The sequence below is a fragment of the Anticarsia gemmatalis genome, chromosome 5 (genome assembly GCF_050436995.1).
Source record: "Anticarsia gemmatalis isolate Benzon Research Colony breed Stoneville strain chromosome 5, ilAntGemm2 primary, whole genome shotgun sequence".
NCBI lineage: Eukaryota > Metazoa > Arthropoda > Insecta > Lepidoptera > Erebidae > Anticarsia > Anticarsia gemmatalis.
In genome coordinates this window covers 12,900,067-12,922,272 of record NC_134749.1, presented here as the reverse complement: position 1 = coordinate 12,922,272, position 22,206 = coordinate 12,900,067, and the positions used below count along the sequence as shown (strand labels likewise).

The 22,206-nt window shown below is 33.2% G+C and overlaps 1 protein-coding gene across 5 annotated transcripts in view; it reads left to right on the top strand.

Annotated features, from left to right (window-relative positions):
- The window catches only part of LOC142973212 (netrin receptor UNC5C-like), a 146,398-nt gene that overhangs the window by 83,086 nt on the left and 41,106 nt on the right, over positions 1-22,206 (top strand). For all 5 annotated transcript variants that reach the window (XM_076114842.1, XM_076114845.1, XM_076114844.1 and 2 more), the window contains 2 exons: positions 8,240-8,812; positions 18,363-18,562. In XM_076114842.1, coding sequence (XP_075970957.1) covers positions 8,240-8,812; positions 18,363-18,562 — 773 coding nt within the window. The remainder of the gene's footprint in view (positions 1-8,239; positions 8,813-18,362; positions 18,563-22,206) is intronic.

Sequence of the window (22,206 nt, the reverse complement as noted above, 5' to 3'; positions counted from 1 at the left end):
TATGACACTAGAGATTTAATTTATTTATTAAATTGTAAGGTGATTGACATAGAGAAATAAAAGTAGAGCACCTTATAAAAGTGTGTTATAAAAATAGAGATTCGAAAAATAAGGAAAATTCTAAAATGATTAAGTTTGTGTAATGATAACACTACTTCTTAGGAAAAGCAAGACTCTTATTTATGCTCACAGAACACATTATACACCAACAATGGAATTACGATTTATTTCTAGATATTTTTATTTCCGACAACTTAAAAAAAATGTCATTGAAGACCTTACTTAATAGTGTCACCCTCTCTTACTTTCAATCTTCAGTCGCACACTCTCCACTCAATGTGAACAAGCTCTAACCTCTTATAAAAGTGTATCGTAATAGCTTATTGGCCGGTGCCGTTGAACGATAACAGACCTTTATGAGGCTAAGTATGTAAATTGAGCGCGTTGCCATGTCGACTCAGTCCTGCGGCTGCTCTGAAGTCAACGATCGATTGTGGATTTTATTTTATTAATGAGGAAAGAGATTATAATGTCTTAAATTGTCTAAGATTAATACCGAAAATTTACTGCCTCTAGCGCGATTGGTACTGTAAATGTTGTCCATGAGGTCCCAGATTCGATTCCTTAGTCGGATCGTAATGTTTAAGTAATTTATATGAGATATTTCTCAATAGCAGTCCAGAGTATGGTACCGTACCACGTAAATGGTAATAGGCTAGCCCCTAATTACACGGCACAATATTACTGTCAATTTTACAACATAAACGCGCAACAAAAAAGGGTTATTGTTTCATATTCTTATATTAGTATACAATGTGCTCTATTCGAAATCGAGCGTCTTCGCTTTACATTTCGCAGACACGTGTCATGAGACATTCGTTTCTAATGTGTCTCTAGCTTATATAATATATGTAAGTATACCGCTCGCGTGTCCACATTAACCAAACAATAAAAACAAAACGATGCAAATCATCAAACCAGTTTTAAACAAGTGTTACAAATACCATCATACTATACTAATATTATAAAGCTGAAGAGTTTGTTTATTTGTTTGTTTGTTTGTTTGTTTGTTTGTTTGTTTGTTTGTTTGTTTGTTTGTTTTAACGCGCTAATCTCAGGAACTACTGGTCCGATTTAAAAAAATATTTCAGTGTTAGATAGCCCATTTATCGAGGAAGGTTATAGGCTATATATCATCACGCTACGGTCATTAGGAGCGGAGCAGCAACGAAAAATGTTACGAAAACGGGAAAAAAATTGACTCATTCTCTTAGGTGACGCAAGCGAAGTTGCGCGGGTCAGCTAGTATAATATATGGAAGTATACCGCTCGCGTGTCCACATTAACCAAACAATACAAACAAACCGATGCAAATCATCAAACCAGTTTTAAACAAGTGTTACAAATACCATCATTACTTTCGTACAAGACATTGAAATACTCCATCAAGCTGTACTATCAATAAGAGCAATTGTTAGCGCATCTTCAGTCCAATGAAACGAGCCGGGGATTCTTCGAGCGACGTTGATTAAACGGCCCATCAATACTACAGCTATCTGGAATAACATCGACGGTATACATTATTTTGTAAAGGTTTTGGGTAAAGTTTAACACGAGCTAAGTTAGTTGCACAATACAATTAGTTTTGTCGAACGAGTTGAAGTTGCTTCTGAAGACTAGTTTAAATACTCTCAGACATTCAAGGATTCGTAACAATGTTTTCTTTTAAAGTGATAGTTATTAAAACAAACTAGCGGCTCGCCCTGGCTTCACTCGTTTTAAGCTATTATTTTACAAAAAACTTTTAAATATTAACTTAAAAACTTTTATTTATAGCCGGTGAGTAGTTTTCAAGATCTTAGCATATATACATACATACATAGTGTGTCCTCTGTAGTGATATACAACTTTGAAAAGTCATTAATGTTGCCTTTTAACGATAGATCTTTTGCGTGGAAGGCAAATGCTTCATTCAACCAGCTATCACGGCACTTAGGTAATAGTAATACAGAAAAAATGTTTCAAGTCGAATTGTAGTTCATTCATTGTAAAGTTTGTGAAGTCCCCTCTTAAGAATAGCTTTAATTAAATCAATTTACTACTACAATAATACATTATGTTTATTTAATTGAGTTACGAACCCGGATCTAAAAACACGTATAGCTACGAGAAACGTCGATGGTAGAATTTTACTAATGAAATTGTTAAATTATTTCACTTTCATCTGTTACGTCGTATTTTAATTTCAATTAATATGACAATCACTACGCATTCTTAATTAAATTACGATATTGCCATCAGTAAAAATACTTGCAGTCATAATTTATCATGAACAGTACCTCAATTCTCTACCACTATCGACTACCGACAACCGGCTAGCTATCGACATTTGACATTTAGAATGTACTGCCAAAATGTTTCCTACGACACCCGTCAGAGGCGCTGATCAGATTTTCATACAAAATTTCTCGATAACAGGTCGATTGTCGGTAGCCGATAGTAGTAGAGAATCGAGCTACAGGTAAGTACGTAAATGACTAATAACTTCCAATAACACAACAATGGTTATTCCGGGACCATTCGAATATGCGGTGTAGATAAAACTATAGGGTAACTATTTTAGTCTAGAAACGAAATGTATATTTCCACACCGAATTAAAGCATTATTTGGAAGTAATTATTAATTTTAAAAACCCGTCCTTCAGACTTACTTATCGTTCGAACTTACTCATTGTTTAGACCCATCGCCTAAATGTAAACTCTCAATCCAACTCCACTCAGCACAATACACTCACCACTTATGACTATATCTAACCTAGCTTCAAATTATGGTCTCCACAGCTATCTGGCCACCAGATATGGTTGTTATTCAAGTGCAATGGTGTGTGGTCGAGACGTAAATAGACCACTCAGCTCCTTGATGTTCGAAGAGGCGATTAAGGCATTACACATGATGTATAGCAGTGGCCAAATGTGATGCTATTTTGGATATAGTTCTTTTAATTTGATACGTTTTAATATGTAAAAGCTTTTGACTAGTTTATTAATCATCAGATGATGCTCTACTTTGGGATATATTTCCGTGATTTAATAAATATAGTCATTTATAGTATAAAGATGTTTATAAAGGAAAGCTCTGCTCTCTGTTCTGCGGCTCTGAAAACTATCCATCTACAACAAAAAAGCTATGGTTTTAATCATCATTACAAACTAAGAATAAAATTTAATGATTAAAATTTGAAATTGAAGACACCTATCCTCTTTTTTATACCGAAGAATATTGTAGTAAAACCTGCAAATAAATCTTAACGCAGAGTAATCCCTAAAGAAACGAATAAATAAGATTAGATTCCGATAGCACATAAAACTAAGCACAATAATTGTTTAAATTTAACTAAACGACATTTTTAGATCTCATCATTCGTTGGCAAGAATCCGAACATTCGTTAACCACACGCATCACTGTCCTCTCATCCCGGCCCATTTAAAATTTCTTCATTCTAAACATGTGAGGTATTTTAAAACAAAGAAAACATACCATATATAATTAGAAAAGAATCCCATAAGTGATTTGTTTATTGTGACGGGGACGAGTAAATTACATAGTTATGCTAAAACTGGGTATTTATTATATTAAACTGGCTGCACTAACTGACAAGATTCATGAATGTGTCTGAAGGAAAGGAAGTTTGTCAGGATCGTACCAAGTAGCGTTCTCTGGTGTCTGCCTACCACTTTGAGAAAAGCATGATTTTATGCATGTATGAACTGGCTTATTTTCGCGTGAGTTTTTATATATTATTGAGTACTCTATGTGTAATCGATATTCTATGTATCTAATAATATTTGTCATGCTTAGTCCACAACCAACACTTTAGCCAACCTAGTAGAATCAAGGCGTTACCCGTTTCTAACACTGGGAGCCATAGAACCTTTGTCAGCAGCAGTGCAGCAATTAGACAGTTATGTCTTATACTGCCTTCGTATCTTTATCAATTTCTATTTCAAATTTCATCGAAATCTGTTCAGCAGTTTAGTCATGATAGCGTTACAGACAGACTTTCGCATTTGATAATATTAGTATGAAATTCCTGACATGTTGTTATGTCGAACTTTGCAGTTAATTTAACATTTATGACGTCGCCACGGGCGGTCAAAAGCTTGGAAAGTCTCGCAATAGTTTTGTGTCAAAAGTTATAATTATGACTTAAACCAATAAAGCCGACAGCTGTTGCAAAACTCTGCGTAAAATGTACATAACAAGTTAGTTTAGTTACGAAATTTAATATAGAAAAATTCTGAAACCAATAGGTTTCCAATCAGGTATAATAACTTAGTATTGCCAATGCAAACTATAGATAGTTTTTTCTAGTCATCAAATGTCTAGGAGATGTTTATTACATAAAATTCTTGTAAAATGTGATTGTGAGCTTTCTACGGATAGTAATAAATTATTCAGGTCCTAAAAACAACAACAAAAGCTTGAGTAAGTATGCTCAAATGTTCCAAAAAGAAAGTGTGTTAAATGGTCGACCAAAAATCAAAGTCATTTTGCGTAGTAACACTTGTCCCCTAAAAAGTAAAGAAACAAACACGTTTTTTAAATCAATTTTTTTACCCGCAGATTACAATTATTGATCTAAAGAACAAACATACAAATACCAAACAAATCTTAAACCAAAAACTAACATCAAATAAACTTTAACCATGTATTTATAAAAGACGTCGTGACGGCTATCGTTTTAGTTACGCTTCTTGTGAACACGTTTAAATAGAGCTTCATCACAACAGATAACACTTGTACCGGAATCGTGAATGATTCTCCGGTACAATGTGTTAGGGCTGGCGATTCATCAATTTAGTATGGATTTTGCATAACGATCATCATAGTACCAATTACTTTTGATGTGTTGAATAATGTTTCGTTGCCTTATATTTATTGATTTGTTGTCTGGCATATTTTAATAGTAATATAATGGTTTTTAGTTACTTAATATTTTCTTTTGACATACATATTAGATATTCTATCTATAGACTATTGCCTCGACTAGTGTTGCTTAGTTTCGTAAGTACATTATATTAATCCATTTACGGTAACTTATTTTTAACATTATGTAAAAACGGCTTTTTACTTCGCTGTTCCTGATCATGAGACGTGGTTATTTCGAACGCATGACTTTTTAGTATAGAATCATATTATACAGCCAGTTATAATTATATTTGTTGAAATAACATAATAGAACGAAACTTTAAGTATATTGTAATGGTAATAATAGAATTCAAAAGTTCAATCACTATCGACACACCTAGGCCACCTAGGCAGTTAATCAGCATGACCTACGCCATTAATAATAATAAAACACGTAATAAAACAATTTGTACGTAATAAAGTACAAACACCAAAGTGAACGTAGCCCTAACAGCCGACCTAGATAACAAAGGCATTGATTTAAACCAGTCAGCAGAACATATCAATAAGAATATGATAACTGTTAAGTTTAATCTATACTAATATTATAAAGCTGAAGAGTTTGTTCGTTCGTTTGTTTGTTCGAACGCGCTAATCTCAAGAACTGCGGGTCCGATTTGAAAAATTCTTTCAGTGTTAGATAGACCATTTATCGAGGAAAGCTTTAGGCTATATAACATCACGCTACGGCCATTAGGAGCGGAGTAGTAACGAAAAATGTTACAAAAACGGGGATTTTTTTTTTTCATTCTTTTTTATGTGACGCAAGCGAAGTTGCGCGGGTCAGCTAGTCAATACTAATATTCTAAAGCTGAAGAATTTGTTTCTTTGTTTGAACGCGCTAATCTCAAGAACTACTGGTCCGATTTGAAAGAATATTTCAGTGTTAGGTAGCCCATTTATCGACAAAGGCTAAAGGCTATATATCATCACGCTACGACCAATAGGAGCGGAATACCAGTAAAAAATGTTACAAAAACGGGGAATTTTTTACCCATTCCCTCTTATGTGACGCAAGCGAAGTTGCGTGAGTCAGCTAGTATTAATTAAAATTGTGATAAAGTATTCAATATTGAAGATGATTTTGAAATGTTTGGCAGTAATAGTGGTAATGAGGCGTTCAATGCAACTTGTAGTAACGTTAATGAGCAACTTGATTAGGCAACGTAAGATGTAAGATGAATGTAAATTAAAAATAACATTCTGACAACTGTTACAACAGTTTATATATCCGTTATTGATAGTTATCGTTGTAGCTTCGTAAATAATTTGATATCATCTAGTTGAATTCGATATAGCTGGAAATAAAGTTAAAAGAAACTAGAAGAGCGCGCTTTGTGATATAGAATCTTTGTTTTAAAAGGCAAGAAGGAAGTTAGTTGTTCACAGTTAGCCGCTGCAAAGATACTTGGGTTTTTAGTTACAGTATCCTGAATCCTATACTGTATACGAACTGGATTATCTAGATGCCTTTAATATGGAAGAAAATGGGGAAGGCCTTTGCTCAGCAGTGGGACAATACAGGACTATAATAATATAGAATATTTATTCAAATAAACGCAAAAGTACAACCAGTTTCGAAAAGTCAAGAATATCTTGCTTTATCTTAAAATCAGACTTACTGTATAATATTCTTTAGTAGTCATTACCACTTTGAAGGAGGCTTACAACAGGTTAACAACAGCCGTACGGATTGATCTCTGAGGTTAAGCCACACTTGCCTAGGTTGTTCTGTGGATGGGCGACCATGTTATACACATTACTACTTAAAATCATTGCATCATACGTTCAGAAACTCTGAACAAAAGTTAATCACTTATCTCACGAAAGAAAAGAAGATGTCGTTAATAAATTTTCAAGTGCTAAAAACCAATTAAAATTGACAGGCGACTTACACAATCGGGCTTGACGGGCTCGAGACCAAATAGAATATATAATTGAGCTCACCTCCGTCAATGTGACATGAAGATTGTTTTTATACGTGGATGGAGATAGTAATTAAGTGTTCCGCGTCAAATGGTTTTGTTATTTGAATTTGTTGTCTTATAATTAATACATTTGGAATAGAAGATTTATTGAATTTTATTCTAAGTATACATGAGAGTATGTCGTGTTTGTTATCATTTGAATGTTATTTCTTTAGTGTAGGTGTCCTGTTTAAAGGTATCTTAAATCAGATCTTACTGAAATAATGAGAAATATCTGTTTCGCTCATGTAGGTCAAGTAACACCTGAGAATTCCCAAATTAAATTGGTATTTTAATCATTTTAACACAATCTCGAACCACGAAGCGGAAAATGTTTCACGAAACAAATCCTATTAAGGAAAAATAGATTTCAAGAAAGGAAATATCGTTCGGCCCCACGAAAACGGAAATAGAAATAAGCTGAACGGAAGTGAAACTAATTAAGTTATCCACGGTTCGCTCGAGTTGCGGTTTATTTTCGTACAATTCCCTAGTTCAAATAATAGTAATACTGTCAACACTGTACGAGTAACATACACTGATGTGCTGATAGCGATTTTAGGCAAAATACTGAAGAGGGAAGAATTAATATTGGTGATAAAGGAGTTTGATATCTACGCGGTGGATTCAGAGTCGGTTTTGGAATGGAGAAAACTGGAGTTATTAAGTGGGGTGTACGGTATCCAAATATCTATGTTTTGCGTGTAAATAGGCGCGAGTGAAGCTTCAGACCAGGTGCGGACTGGAGTGAAATCGATGGCCCAACTTGGAGGGTACATGTTATTATGACAGTTGCTATTTATCCCAAACGACACGGGATATATTTTAACATCGCAATTAGAATAAGTCTGTACGTAAGCGAAAGCTATTAGTCTTATTAGCGTTCGTGTTTCGTAAAGTTTTAATTGGTCTTTAAATTGTTTGTGACGTTTTTGAGAGAACGAGGCGACGTCGTGTGCCTACTTTAATTTGTTCCCACGATATGATTAAAAACTTTTAATGGTATACATTTAGGTTTCGTTTCTAAATTGCTACGTATTACTTACAATATCAAGATTATATTTTATTAACATATTTTATTCATGGAATCGGGGAATGTCAATTATTTAATTGGAAATGTCACAATGGGGATTGAGACGTCCCACTCAATTTGTAAATGGGTTTTTTGATGACTTGTTATCAACAACAGCAATATCTATAATTGTTTGAAAAACCATTTACAGTATATCTATTACTTTATGTTTATCAATAAGATTTGAGACTCATAGCAAGTAAATAATAACCTATTATTTCTTTGTTTCAGAAACTTCAAACACAACGGAGACAGAACACACTACTGCGGTTCCTACACCACCTATTCCTTTGCGACCAGAATACGCTCACCCTGCCGGCGTAGAAGCATTAGACCCTTACAACTCCGAGAAAGCACACCAAACACCACACCATAGAGATTACTTAGAAGAAGATTACGACCAAGAATCTAATAAAGAAGACGAACATGAGAACAGAGATGATGCCGACGAGCTTCCTTCTCTTTCTGGAGACCACCTTCTGCAAAGTTCAACAGATGACTTGCCAATGTTCTTACTGGAACCTCAGCACGCATTTGTAGTGAGGAACAAACCTGCAGTGCTAAGATGTAGGGCAGCGAATGCTCTGCAAGTCTATTTTCAATGTAACGATGTGCGATCGGTAGCTAGTACGCAATTCGAATTCGTCGATCCACAAAGTGGTGTGAGAATCGTTGAAGCGGAGTGTAATGTAACGAGGGACCAGTTGGATGAATATTTCGGTGATGACAGATTCACTTGCACTTGTAATGCTTGGAGCAGCAGAGGGGATATTAAGAGCCAGCCTGCTGTTGTGGAATTGGCATGTAAGTAGCTTATTGTTTAGGTATTATTAAGTTTATTGACATAGTAAGATTGTTGGTGAATCGGTTTGACATAACAAGTGATCCTTAAAATTATCAACTCAGTAGCAAAATTCGTTTAGAGATTATGATGATGATTAAAGGTTTAGCAATACAGTTTTCCTATTAAGTTACCGGGTTACGTATGTATTTCGATTTTAACATCTCACATGCCCTTTTATGATCGATTAATTTTATTGATCCCACATTCTTCATTATTTTGTAATAAACCTACCTGTCGTGATGCCCATCATAAATTTTAATGAGGCGATTTTTACATATTAATTAATTTTATCTGTTTCATCTAATTTTTAATCTTGCACATCCGCCATTTTATATCGTCTAAACTTAATTTCGAATCGACATTTCTATCAATAACCCACATTTTTGTAACATCTACGGTATTAGGATAGTTATAAAAATATATTATTTCCTGTCGAATGGGCGACTGGGCGCGGTGCATTTCATCAAAACTCATAATTCGTGGCCAGTTTCCGTGGACGATTTTAGACTAACCCAGTTGGGATTGTTGCACGCCCATCTCCGGTCGAAGACATTACGTTAATAGCTACGGATCAGCGTTCTATTCTCATGTGAAGATAAATTTTGGGAAACCTAAAACACAGCATTATTTGTGATAAATATTTCTTCAATGTAACAAAATTCAAACTATTCTCGAACATCATTTGAATCACCGTTTTACTTTCCAAGTATTTCAACCATAACCCTCTTCACGTACATAAAAGTCGACATCAAATCACCGTTCACTATTTATATCACAAACAATTTCAGTAGTACTCTCGCCGTGACCGAAATAAACTGAACCGAAAAAGACTATGTTTTGACAAGACGAAGTACCGCCACCATCAAACCGTCGTGATGTATGACGCCATTAATATCGTTCATAAACTGTATTACGGACAGTTGCTCGATTAAATTCAATACCCATTCGTGGTAAATCTTCTATGCATATTAAATAAACGTCGGAATGACCGCTGTACAGATTTATGACTGTTGGGCAATACTGAGATGGTCAAGTACATAGTACAATGTATAGTGAACTTTCTTTTAATTGTATCGTAGGCAGAACTAGTTACATTTAATCGGACTATTAATATTGTTACACGAACTCTTTTTCATTTCTTCGTACCGGTTTGTAGGAGTATTAGAATAATTAATTCATCGTTGAGACCGTTAATCGTGTTGTAATCTCGAACAATTGTAGCATGATTTGGAGTTAAGCTTACAAAAAGTAGCCACACGCCGCATGACAAATGAAACGCGGTCTTAGTAAGTAATTATGTCCACGTTAGTTGGTACAAGGACTTGGGCAATACATTATTTTATTTTAAAGTACAGACTTACAAATGTTAAACATTCTTCAGTCATGAAGATAAATATGTTTAGACTGACAAGATTTTGAACTTCGCAGTGTGAATGAAATCAATACTATGCGATCAAGATGCTATGCAATAGTGACGATAACGTCGCATGCAAATGTCAAAGTTTTGGCAGTGTTTGACGTTTCGCATTCCATACATTAGTTCTTTTGACATTCACTAGAGACGCTGTATAACACGCAATTTAATAACTTCTATCTATTGTTGGTGTTGTATCCTGTCATTCTCTTTATTAACGATATTTTACTGGGAAATCGTTCTCTTTGACCACATGGTCTAAAAGATCAATCGTGATAAGGCACGTTAATTCTACCCTATCTCGTTCTATTGGTTACGCAACATTAACACCATAAGTAAGAATTATGTATTTAGCAACGTAAACCAAGATTAGATCGGAACGTAATTCACTGCATTCAATGATCGCTGCAATTCTGCACCGCGGCTGTGGTTGTAAATATAGAGAGCATTGTATAGCAAAGTTACTGTTAATAACAGAGTAAGTTACAGTTTAAAGTTGAATGCTGGTTTTGAGTAATATGATTTATGATTTAAGATATTGCTTACGTTTCTTAGAATTTAGAGCGTAACATAAATTCAGTATTTTATTCTGACGAAGTGACTTAAATACTCGCTAAAGTATCAATTTTACTCGAAGTTTCAAAGAGCTAAAATGTGAAGTTCATTTTTAAAATATTCTATTTCAAAGGAAGGATAGATTTTAGACATCAGAAGCTGCTTGTGAAAGGCTTTCTAAATAATAAAGAAAACATTGCCTCATTTTTTAACTAAATATCAAATGACTTCTATAACGTAGGGGTACTACCTTACAGCTCTCCCTAAACCTTGGATACAACAGGCATAATATAATTTATTCATGCTATATGACTATCCAAAAGACAACAGTTCACATTGATATCTAGATGACGTTGTACTTCTATTCTAAATAAATTTAAGCCTACAAATTATACACAAAAGTCTAATTTCGAATGACATAAATGCCACCTTCATTGCCATCGTACCAAACATCAGCTTACCAAAATCCCGTTTTTATACCCTCCAGACAGCGTCCTATTTCCGAAGTGCACGAACAATTAAAGCCGTCAGACTTAGATTTAGTGCGTGTTGTTGTGTGTGTTCAATGTGCAGTTGTGTTCGCACAATTAAGAACAACTTCTCTTAAGATTTCTGTATTATATTTAGATGTTTATGAGTTTGGTGTGGATGACTGTACTTTTACTTGTTGCTGGTTTCTTTAGTTTTATTAACTGTTACGCTGTTCATGGCTAAACCAACCGTTTAGCCATGAACTACACTTTTAGATAAAATTTAACAAGGTTAGATAGATATATTATTTCCACAAAAAGTGTAAGCTAGATTTTTTTACGGAAGGTCTACCAGATGTTTCGCTTTTCAAAAATAAAATGGATAGTTGACATTCGTTTTGGATTTAGTCGGCTATTGTATGGCTACATGCGTGCAGTTTCATATTGAAGTCTGAAGTATCTTGATTTAAAAAGAACATTGAATGTGCAGTTTCCGATACAACTTTTTCGATCGAGCATTCAATACATACCTAACTCATTTTTTTTTATTATTTATCTGCGATATTACAAATCAATCCACATTTTAATAACGGTGAACTCCATATTGAAATCAATTATATCGGGGCCATCAATAAAATCATTCAATTTTGATTGATCGTGTTCTGGTTCATCGACATATTAACTGATCGATGTGATTTACAAATCGTAAGCAAGGATATTTATATTTTAGCGATTACCAGCCGACTGCTTCGTATGTACTCTGAGTTTGAGAGGGTTCTACCTAAGTTTCACTACACTTGTGGTGATTTCCAAGTAAATAATGTTTTTTAAAGGAAAATAGCTGTAACATTAGACAGGTTTCACTTAGACATACATACAACGATTTACGTACATACAGCATTGGAACTCAAATAGCTAGTAGCAGAACAGCTCCTGTACAGAATCATAATTTTATCCCTGCTACCACTGTTGTAGGAATATTAGAAATACTATTCCAAGAACGCCAAAAAGTTTATAAAATCTTGAGATTTTAAAATTGAATTCAGTACCAAAAGTTACGAATTAAGCCGTCTCAAAATACTAAATTGAAAACCCAGATTGCAATAATGCATTAAGCAAACAACTCATACGTCGTCCAGACTTCAGCTACAGTTAATCGCACATAAGTGCAATTTGTTGATTTATCTCAATTGATCGCTGCTGCTCTTTGAGGCTAACAAATTGATCCTTCTTGATTGATGCTTTTAGGCTCGCGTAATGAAAATGTCTAAGATATTGCAGTTGTAATTGAGGTTTCTGCTTGTTAGATGTGTTATTCAACTTTATATATTAGTATACTCATTATAAGTTAGGTACATTTACCTAGTATTGAAATAAATTTTGGTCGTGGGGTATGCCCTAAATTTTTTTTGAGCATATTTTATATCCCGCCTTTTAAAGTTTCCCGTCTGTAATTTAAGTTAATCTGTGACTGGTCGGTTTGGATTGGACTAAATTACTACTTAGTTTTTGATGTCTGTCCTACCGTTGTGGGATCTAATGGGATCAGCCATGAAAGGACATCGTCACTTGTGCATTTTTGTGGTATAAATAAATCAAAGCCTCACAACGTGCAACAGATGATTTTGCATCTATAATCTTGGTACTTGTTACGTTTAAATAAGCTTTTCTCAGTCTAAAATTATTTCAATTTAAACTAATAACTAAAGTCAGAATTTCTCCTGTAACATCAAAAATACGGTCATAAAAGTCACTACCACGTCTACTTGCATCCTAAAATACATTCGAGTATACAACTAAAGTACTCGAAACAGTATCTGTAAAGCTATTAACAATAATAGATGTATGGTAAGTGCGCGTAAAAGTGTCAAGTCTAAGTCCCCTACCACGATTTACTGGATGCAAGTCGGAATGTGATGTTCTCATGTTTACAACCTTAGTAGGGGCTTTTAATGGATCGTGCTGTATTTAAATTTTCATTGATTGAGGTAATGGTTTGTTGTACTCGTAGTATTATGATGAGCATTGTTAGGATACGATGTTTAATAATAAATAGTTTTTTTTTACAAATAGAATATGTTTTTGTGACCGGCCAAATATCATAAAATACCTAAATTACCGTGTACTATAATTGTTTTGGTAACTTTTAAATATGAACTGAACTTGCTTTTGCAGACGACTCTGCTTAAGTCAAACTTATGACAAAAATCATTACAATATAAATTATGCACCATACAGTGCACCGTACAGCCTTTTCATACAAGTCCGGACAACAAAAGTATCATTCACATTTGTAATATAATTATATTACTTTAGATCTGTGCTTAATCAGCTTCAAACAATACTATTCAAACAATGAAATAGAGATATACAAAAACTAAAAATTCACAGTTATCTAGTGTTCATATAAAAGTATTTCAACATTTGAAACAATGTCGCACAAAAACGCAAATCTAAAACAAACCAACAACTACGGCACAATAGAAAATGCAAGGTACAAAAAGTGAGAGAGTTGTATAAATCCACTATTGTTCGAATACAATTCATTGTAGGGGTTTTACAGATTGGACGTATTATATGCACATATAAGTTAGCATGGTAAAATTTTGCCACTGATTATATTTTACTACGAAAAAAAAATCAATCTAAACATATTTTTTTATACTATTAACTTAGGAATTCTATTCATGTGTGCATTTGTAAAATTTTACGCATTTTTTGTTGTACATATTTAACACCACTTCTTGTAACTAAAGGTATTGTCAGAGGTGGAAAGTTACAGTAGCTTGGACTACAGAAGCAGCCGACAGTTAAAATCCTTTAGCTACCTATTTATTTTGATAGAAAATTCGAAATGTATCAAACGCATTGTTAACTAAATAACTACAGAATCAATAACAATAACAATAATTATAAACATGCAAAATTAACAAGACTGGCTTACAACCAGGAAAAATCAATAACCTAAAGGTGTACCTTCAATAGTAACGAGAAAAAACAAATCAAATTAATAAAAAAACATTTTAACTCACTTAAAATACGCTCAATCTGTAAACACCCTTACAGACACATCCGTACTAAGCATAGCTGTTGGTTTTTTGACTCCAAAGATATAAAGCTTTATTATAAAGCTCATAATTTTGTTTCGCAATGAATATTGCAGCGGTTTTAATTCTGGTTTCATGCGAGTCGGTGTATAAGCCCTATATTATGAAGTGTTCAGGAATTATGATGCACTGGAACTTAAGTATTATAGAATGTTAGTGCTGGTAAATAATTATCGTAGTAGTTGTAGCAGTATTTTATTAAAAAATGTATGGAACTATGTATGAGTGATTTTTATTCATATAGCGTTCTTTGCTCCCGCCTACTCTTATAGGAAAAAGGCGTTTATTTATTACTGTTTGAATTTATCAAAGCGAGTGTTATTAAAACTTACTGTCCATTAGTTTGTAAAATACGCTCCTTATTCTCTCATTCCTGTGTTTTAACATGACAGGTGATTACGGGATCGGCTTACACGTCTTAGAGCGTAAAAGACTGAAATGTAGTGAAGTAGAGGCAAATAAGTACTAGTTAAATACTGACTAAAATAACTGCTATTTTTTGTACCCGTCCGTTTGTCCCGTAACAAGGACCAAAAAGATTCTATTTGAAAAAATAAGCAATAAATTATTCCGTAAAATCTATTAAAAACTCTACCAACAAACCCAGGGGTAGAACCACCACATCCAATGTCTCTACATCTACAACAACGTAGGTACGAATTTCGTAGAGGAAATGAAACGCGCTCCGTAATTTATGACTCTACACGAACTCTCCGCCGGATCTACCTAACACTTATCATTTACGCTCATCAACTGTACAGTTTAAACTTAGAGAGACTCTACTTTTATTCAGATTTGTAAAGTAAAACTCTACATTTTACTTTTGATTTTTATTGAAGAAAATATTTGAGAGAAACAAAGGCTCTTTAACAAATTAATTATTTATTGTACTGAGATTAAAAGTAATATAAAAAATAAACAATTCTTATCAATTTAAAAGCTTCCGGATTTTTTTGTAATATTGACGCTAAATTTGTAATTAAGTACCAAAGGGAGAGTAAAAAAATAACCTATATCGCACGTAATATCAAGCTAAAGATAGAATCTATCTTATCATAAAAGTAGAGCCAAATCTAGCAGTGAAACAGTGTCGAGTCAGTAATAATAAAAGAAACAAACTACTCCACGCTAGTTCATATTTAAGTTGTCGTCAAAGCAAATAATTTAGCAGCTCTACACAAAAATATAGAGTCACGTAGTAGAAGGAAATGTACAAATAAAAATTTCCTCGCAACAGCGTCCGTTGAAAAATAGTGACAAATAGTATCACTTCAACATGTTTATAAGTTTCAGTTGCAGAAAATACTCTAGTTTTCACCTCTACAATATCTTAGCTGTGAGTGCGAGTAATGGAGCGTACGCCCAACAGATTTATGTGCGCACTACGTTAAACCTCTTTGGAGTCGAGGGCAGAACATTTTGTGCCGACTCTACCCGGTATTAGTTTTTGTAGAGCTATTTGTAGAGTTTCGTGGTTTAGGTTTTGTGAGAGTGATTGCTCTATACGGTTTTGTGATGAGATGGATTGGTTAAGTTTAAAGGTGCTTTACATGTGATTAGTTTGCTGTTTATGACTTTTGAAACTGGTTAAATGAAAATTATGGTGCCGAACTTTACCTTCATTATTTTACTAGTCTCGAGTGATAATTACGTGCAACTACAATATAAATATGAGCTTTCCTAACAAATAAACTTCGCCACCACTTCATTATAAATTGTCTACGGTAATAAATACATACTGTTGTTATTCATTTTAATGTTAAACTAGTCAGTTAAGTTACTATCTCACACAACAATAGTATTAGAAACAACAATATCTGTAACATTTTTGCTATTAAATACAGCCTTATGTTAAAATGTATCATGAATATTTTTTCAACATAAAAATCTCTACATATTGGAAAAGCCACAAAGCCTTTTCCCGATAAAAACGGCACACGCTCGTCAGATAATGGAACCAGCTACAATTAAGATCGTGCAATTATACGGTGGAAACGCACCAAAACACCGTTAAATTGTTTAATGAATGACAATTATCGGCGTGGGTAGAGTCTGGTAGAGTCATGTAGAGTTGGTAGAGCTGTCGCACAAACTACATAATCGACTGTCTCGTTTAATTTTTATATGAAGATTGACGTGAGAAGACTGTGGGGCTTGTTATTAAGTGAAGCGGTTTTGCTAATTTAGTTTTCTTTGTGATATTGAATTGAGGTTACGTTTCAATCGGAAATTCTTGTTTTAGAATCTTAATTTCTCTTTTATTTATTTCATATTTATAAAGGTAATCAATGCAATGTTTATAGTTAAACTAGCTGACACGCGCAACTTCGCTTGCGTCACATAAGAGATAATTGATTGAGACAAACTTTGAATATACTGATTTCAAAGCATTTAAGCAATTTTAATTAATTTTCAATTTACTTTAAAATAGTTACACACTCATGATCTTGTTGACAATAATGATGCAATAGATTGTATGCTTAGATGTTTGTTGCTCAATCACGCCAAAACTACTAAACAAATTTTAATGAAATTTGGTACACAGATATTTTTCAATCTGGATTAACATAAGATACTGTTTACTTTAAGAAATCTTTTCAGACAAAGACTTTTCTTTTAAGACAGTAAAATATCATATTTCTAATATCCGCCGTTCCCTTATAACTTGTTCCAAACATTGCACAAACGTAACGATTATTGAATTAGTTCAAAAGCTTTTGGCATGTCGTACTTTAATTGTTATTGACGTTCGCTTGTTATGTTATTACCGTTTGATTGTTATTGTTATATAATACACAATATAACAATTGTGCAATTTAATTAATATAGGTTTATGCGGGATTCGAAGGATGGTGGTTTTTTGGTTTGATATTTAATTAATTGAATCGTCATGGTGATCAGAAATGTACTTTGTTGTGAGTTAATTAGTTAAATTATGTGTTATTTTCAACTCATTAGAGTTAGTTTTAATACTTTGATATACCTACAATTAAACCGATTTTTATAACAAACGCTCTTAGGAACACAACAATAGGCAACCTTTTTGTTTTCGGGTTTCAGCTACTTATTAGCTCAATTTAGTTGAAAATGGTTTAAGCTCAGCAGTTTTGCTCTGAAAACTTAACAGGCAGGCGTGTTTGATCGAATGGTTATATTTTTTTGCTTTGGTCGATTATCATGTCATTCAAAAATCTCAATAAGTCTCGCCTTAATTTTGACACTTATGAGCTTTGACCATACAAAGAAAACTCGATGATCACTTCATCTCTAAATCAGGAGATTACCAACCCAATTTATTTAACAACCAAAACAATTGTCTTTAATCACAACAACGTATTTAGAACAGTTTTACAACACAAACCCATCCATTATACTTCACGTTTATTAAAATTTATACACATCTAGGCTATAAAATGTCATGCTAAACTCATAAGTCTGGGTGACGTGGACGCATAAATTTCATGTAATATCAAAATGTACGAACATATATGTAATGTACTTAGCCACGTTAAAAGCCACATCGTAAATTATAATGAAAGATAACGAAGTCTATTTATGCATTTGTATTTTGCTGTCTGCCACTCCTTTGACCAGTGTTTCGTTGTATGTACTATTACTAGGCATATATTTCTTCTAAAAGTTCGTTGTATTGTTTTTAAACTATTTAGAGTATAATTTCTCAGCCAACAACCTATAGGTGCTAATGAAATTCGAAGGGTAGTTTATATTAGAAAAGTTTTCAAAATAACGTTGTACTATAAAATAAAAAGAATTCGGCAAAGAAACTGTGAAGCATCCTTTGAATAAAACTTGTTGTACCCTATATGCAACCACAATTCTCATAAGAAATACGAACCATAATCATCATTTAAGAACGAACACTAATATTTCACCATTACAGCATTATTCAGCCTAACCAACATAGCGAAAACAACAATACTAAAAATCTTCTCATCTTCAACAGATCTCAAGAAACCCTTCGCCATATCTCCATCACCAACATCAGTGGAGACTGGATCAGCGGCTTCATTGAGATGCTCACCACCAGCCGCGGCTCCACCACCACGAGTCTCCTGGCTGAAGCACGGTCAGCCGTTGCAGCAAGATCATAATGTATTGATATCGGCTGAAGGAAACCTTTTGATTTCGAGGGCTACTCTTCAAGTAAGTATCTAAAAAATCTAGTATATTTTTTCAATGATTTATGGATCTAATCATTGACTGATATTTGTGAATTATTTGGATAAAATAAAAAAGACTCAGACCTCGTTTGATCTTTGACATTTTTGTGATACAATTTAGCCACAAAAGCGTAGCTTTCGAATTTATAATACTACCACTGTAGCTGGGTTCTCTATCGACAAATTATACATGAAAATCTGTTTAGCGCCTTTACCGGGCTCCGTAGAAACTATTTCGGCAGTATATTTTAGTGTAGTTAGAGTTAAACTCTCGATACTCGATAGTACCGACTGTAGAGAATCGTACTACTGCACTAAGTAGATTATTTTGTAGGTCAATAAGGACTGCTTCATGAACGAATCATAAATAACAAAATATTACTTAACCTGTAATACACCTGATAGCAATATTGACCAGGTGAACTCTTTAACCGGTTTACACTGCAAACAATGACACCTTTCGTAAAAAACTGTCAATTATATTACCAACAAACAATACACTATATTATTTATTCAGACAGATAACTACGTAACATAATACGAAATATAATTCTCTGCTTCAATAAATGTCACACATTTTAGTGCTTCACATATAACGACACATATAGTAGTAAAATTTACATCCCTGTTGACTACCGAGAATTGCGAATTCTGCTAAAACAGGTCAAATATCAGGAAGTGTAAAATAGGATATATTGAAACTAAAACAAACGATTAGTTTTGCTCTAAAACACATGAAATCGAAGGATTTATATGTTATGATCTGCTTTTGCATGTTATGATCTAGATATACTCTAAAATCTTCATTTATTAATAGAGTTTGTCCCATTTTACTCTTTGATAAAAAATAATACTATGAAAAACAAAATATGTGTATACTGTCAATTATCGAACATTGTATCGAAATGAGGATAATTATTTTTAAAGCAGAAATGCAACTAGACAAGAGAATGAATAAAAAAAAGTCAAAGTCTAAAACTAAATCAAAATCAAGACAAGGATTGAAACAAAATCAAAACCAAAGGCATAAAATAAACAACCTCATTAAAAATACGGAGACAACCTTGAGATGTCTTCAAAACGAAAGTGAATTTAAAATGACGAGAACCAAAAAAACATTGAATAAAATTGCCTGACTTTTGTACACTCTTCCATTTATTTCGTCCCATTGTTTTATTTTTTATCAGACCCTTCTTGTAACTTGGCGGCTTCGGACAAACGGTAACAAAATATTTTGACGCGGCATTTATTTTAAGTAGCAATGTCAATTCAATCTTCACCGTAATCACATTATTGTCCAAAATAGCCTCACCAATAAAAGTGACAAAAAATTTAAACCAAATTCAAACAATTATGTTGAATGGACTCAATTAAAGTACACATTAGAATATGAACTTTTCAGGCACCTGAAATGAAACCTTGAAAGAAAAAAGAATAGTATTATAGTCGCCACAAATTCAGAATTACTTAACTGGTGTCATTATAACCTAAGGCTAGTTTATGACTGATCTACTTAATGAAGGTCTGCAGACAGCCTAGGACCTCTATAAATCCAAAACCATAATTATATGTTAAGAAATATATACAGGGTGTGGCGTAAATAATGGATAATCCTTTACCAGCGGATGGGCGACCACCCAACTGATCTAAATATCAAAATTTACCCCTGGCACAAGTATCATAGTTTTTGAGATTTTGGCCATTTTGTATGTTTTTTAAAAAAGCGATTTAAGCTCGTTCTTTTTAATGCTGTGATCACAATTTAAGGCTTTTTTTTAATCCGTTTTTTGCAAATAAATCCTGAATAGATGTGATATTGAATCTACAATCTTGTTTTGTTATTACTACTTGTTTTTTATTTAAATTATGCATTCAAAGTTGAATTTTATAATCTTTCACAAAATTTGTGCAACTTTGAGCACTTGTGGTGAAAAAAAAATGTATGGTGGCTTTACTGCCCACGCCATAAATAATTTCTAAATTTTATTAAAATTCTAAATTGGTATAACATGCAGCATTAATACCGATTATTGTCAAAATATTACGAAGAACTTAAATTATTAACACTTTTGCCGGTCGACTAATTTAATTTTTTCACGCTAAGCGCGTTCTAGATTCAATAGCACATCTATTCAGGATTTAATTGCAAAACACGGATTTAAAAAAAGTCTTAATTTGTGATCACAGCACCAAAAAGTACGAGCGTAAATCGCTTTCTTAAACACACATAATGGGCAATTTTTTTTGCATTTGAATCCTAAATTAATGTGCTATTGAACCTAATATCTTGTTTTGTTATTACTACTTGTCTTTTATTTAAACCATGCATTCAAAGTTAAATTTTATAATTTTTCAACACTTTTGTTCAACTTTGAGCACTTGTGTGCAGTGTTGAAAAAAAAAAGAAATACAAAACATAAATACTATTCAAATAATAAACATAATTAGAAATCGAAAGAAAACTACTCTGTTGACAAAAAAATCATTTTTCATCAAATTGTAATACATTATTTTGAAATAGACTTAGCTTAAACGCGCTGATAAAAGCAAACTTAGCTTAAACGCGCTGATAAAATAAAATTAGTCGACCGGCAAAAGTGTTAATAATTTAAGTTCGTTGTAATATTTTGACAATAATCGGTATTAATGCTGCATGTTATACCATTTTAGAATTCTAATAAAATTTAGAAATTATTTATGGCGTGGGCAGTAAAGCCACCATACATTTTTTTTTCACCACAAGTGCTCAAAGTTGCACAAATTTTGTGAAAGATTATAAAATTTAACTTTGAATGCATAATTTAAATAAAAAACAAGTAGTAATAACAAAACAAGATTGTAGATTCAATAGCACATCTATTCAGGATTTATTTGCAAAAAACGGATTTAAAAAAAGCCTTAAATTGTGATCACAGCATCAAAAAGAACGAGCGTAAATCGCTTTTTTAAAAAACATACAAAATGGCCAAAATCTCAAAAACTATGATACTTGTGCCAGAGGTAAATTTTGATATTTAGATCAGTTGGGTTGTCGCCCATCCGCTGGTAAAGGATTATCCATTATTTACGCCACACCCTGTATATGAGAAGAACGATTAAAAACAATACAGATTGAATTCAAGTAGGAAATGTGAACAGTCATAAACTAAACCAAACTTACTAAAATATATGCTACCGAGAGGTCCATCCATTAATATACCAGATGCTCATCATTTATAGCCCATAAATTAATGTTATAACACTAAAAGCTATAAAATATGACCACAAATCTAAACAATAAGTACAGAGATGATCTAAGAACAGCGTTATAAACACATGTCAATATTAGGACAGTAATAAAACTGTGTGACTCTGTGACAATTGAAAATAAACCTAAAATGAATGAAATAAAGTATGTTATTGAAAGTGAGGAGGTGTAGGAATGAGTCATGCTAACACGTGGCGAAGTTGGAGTAAAGATCATTGCAAATAAAGAAGATTTTAATATTACGTATTATTGAATAATGAGTGACTTCGAATTCGAAGTAGATTTTAATATAGGTACGTTTATAGATTAAATGTATCTTAAACATCTGTCCAAATAAATAAAGTATAAACTTAAAATTAATAAACATTAAGATACCGCGG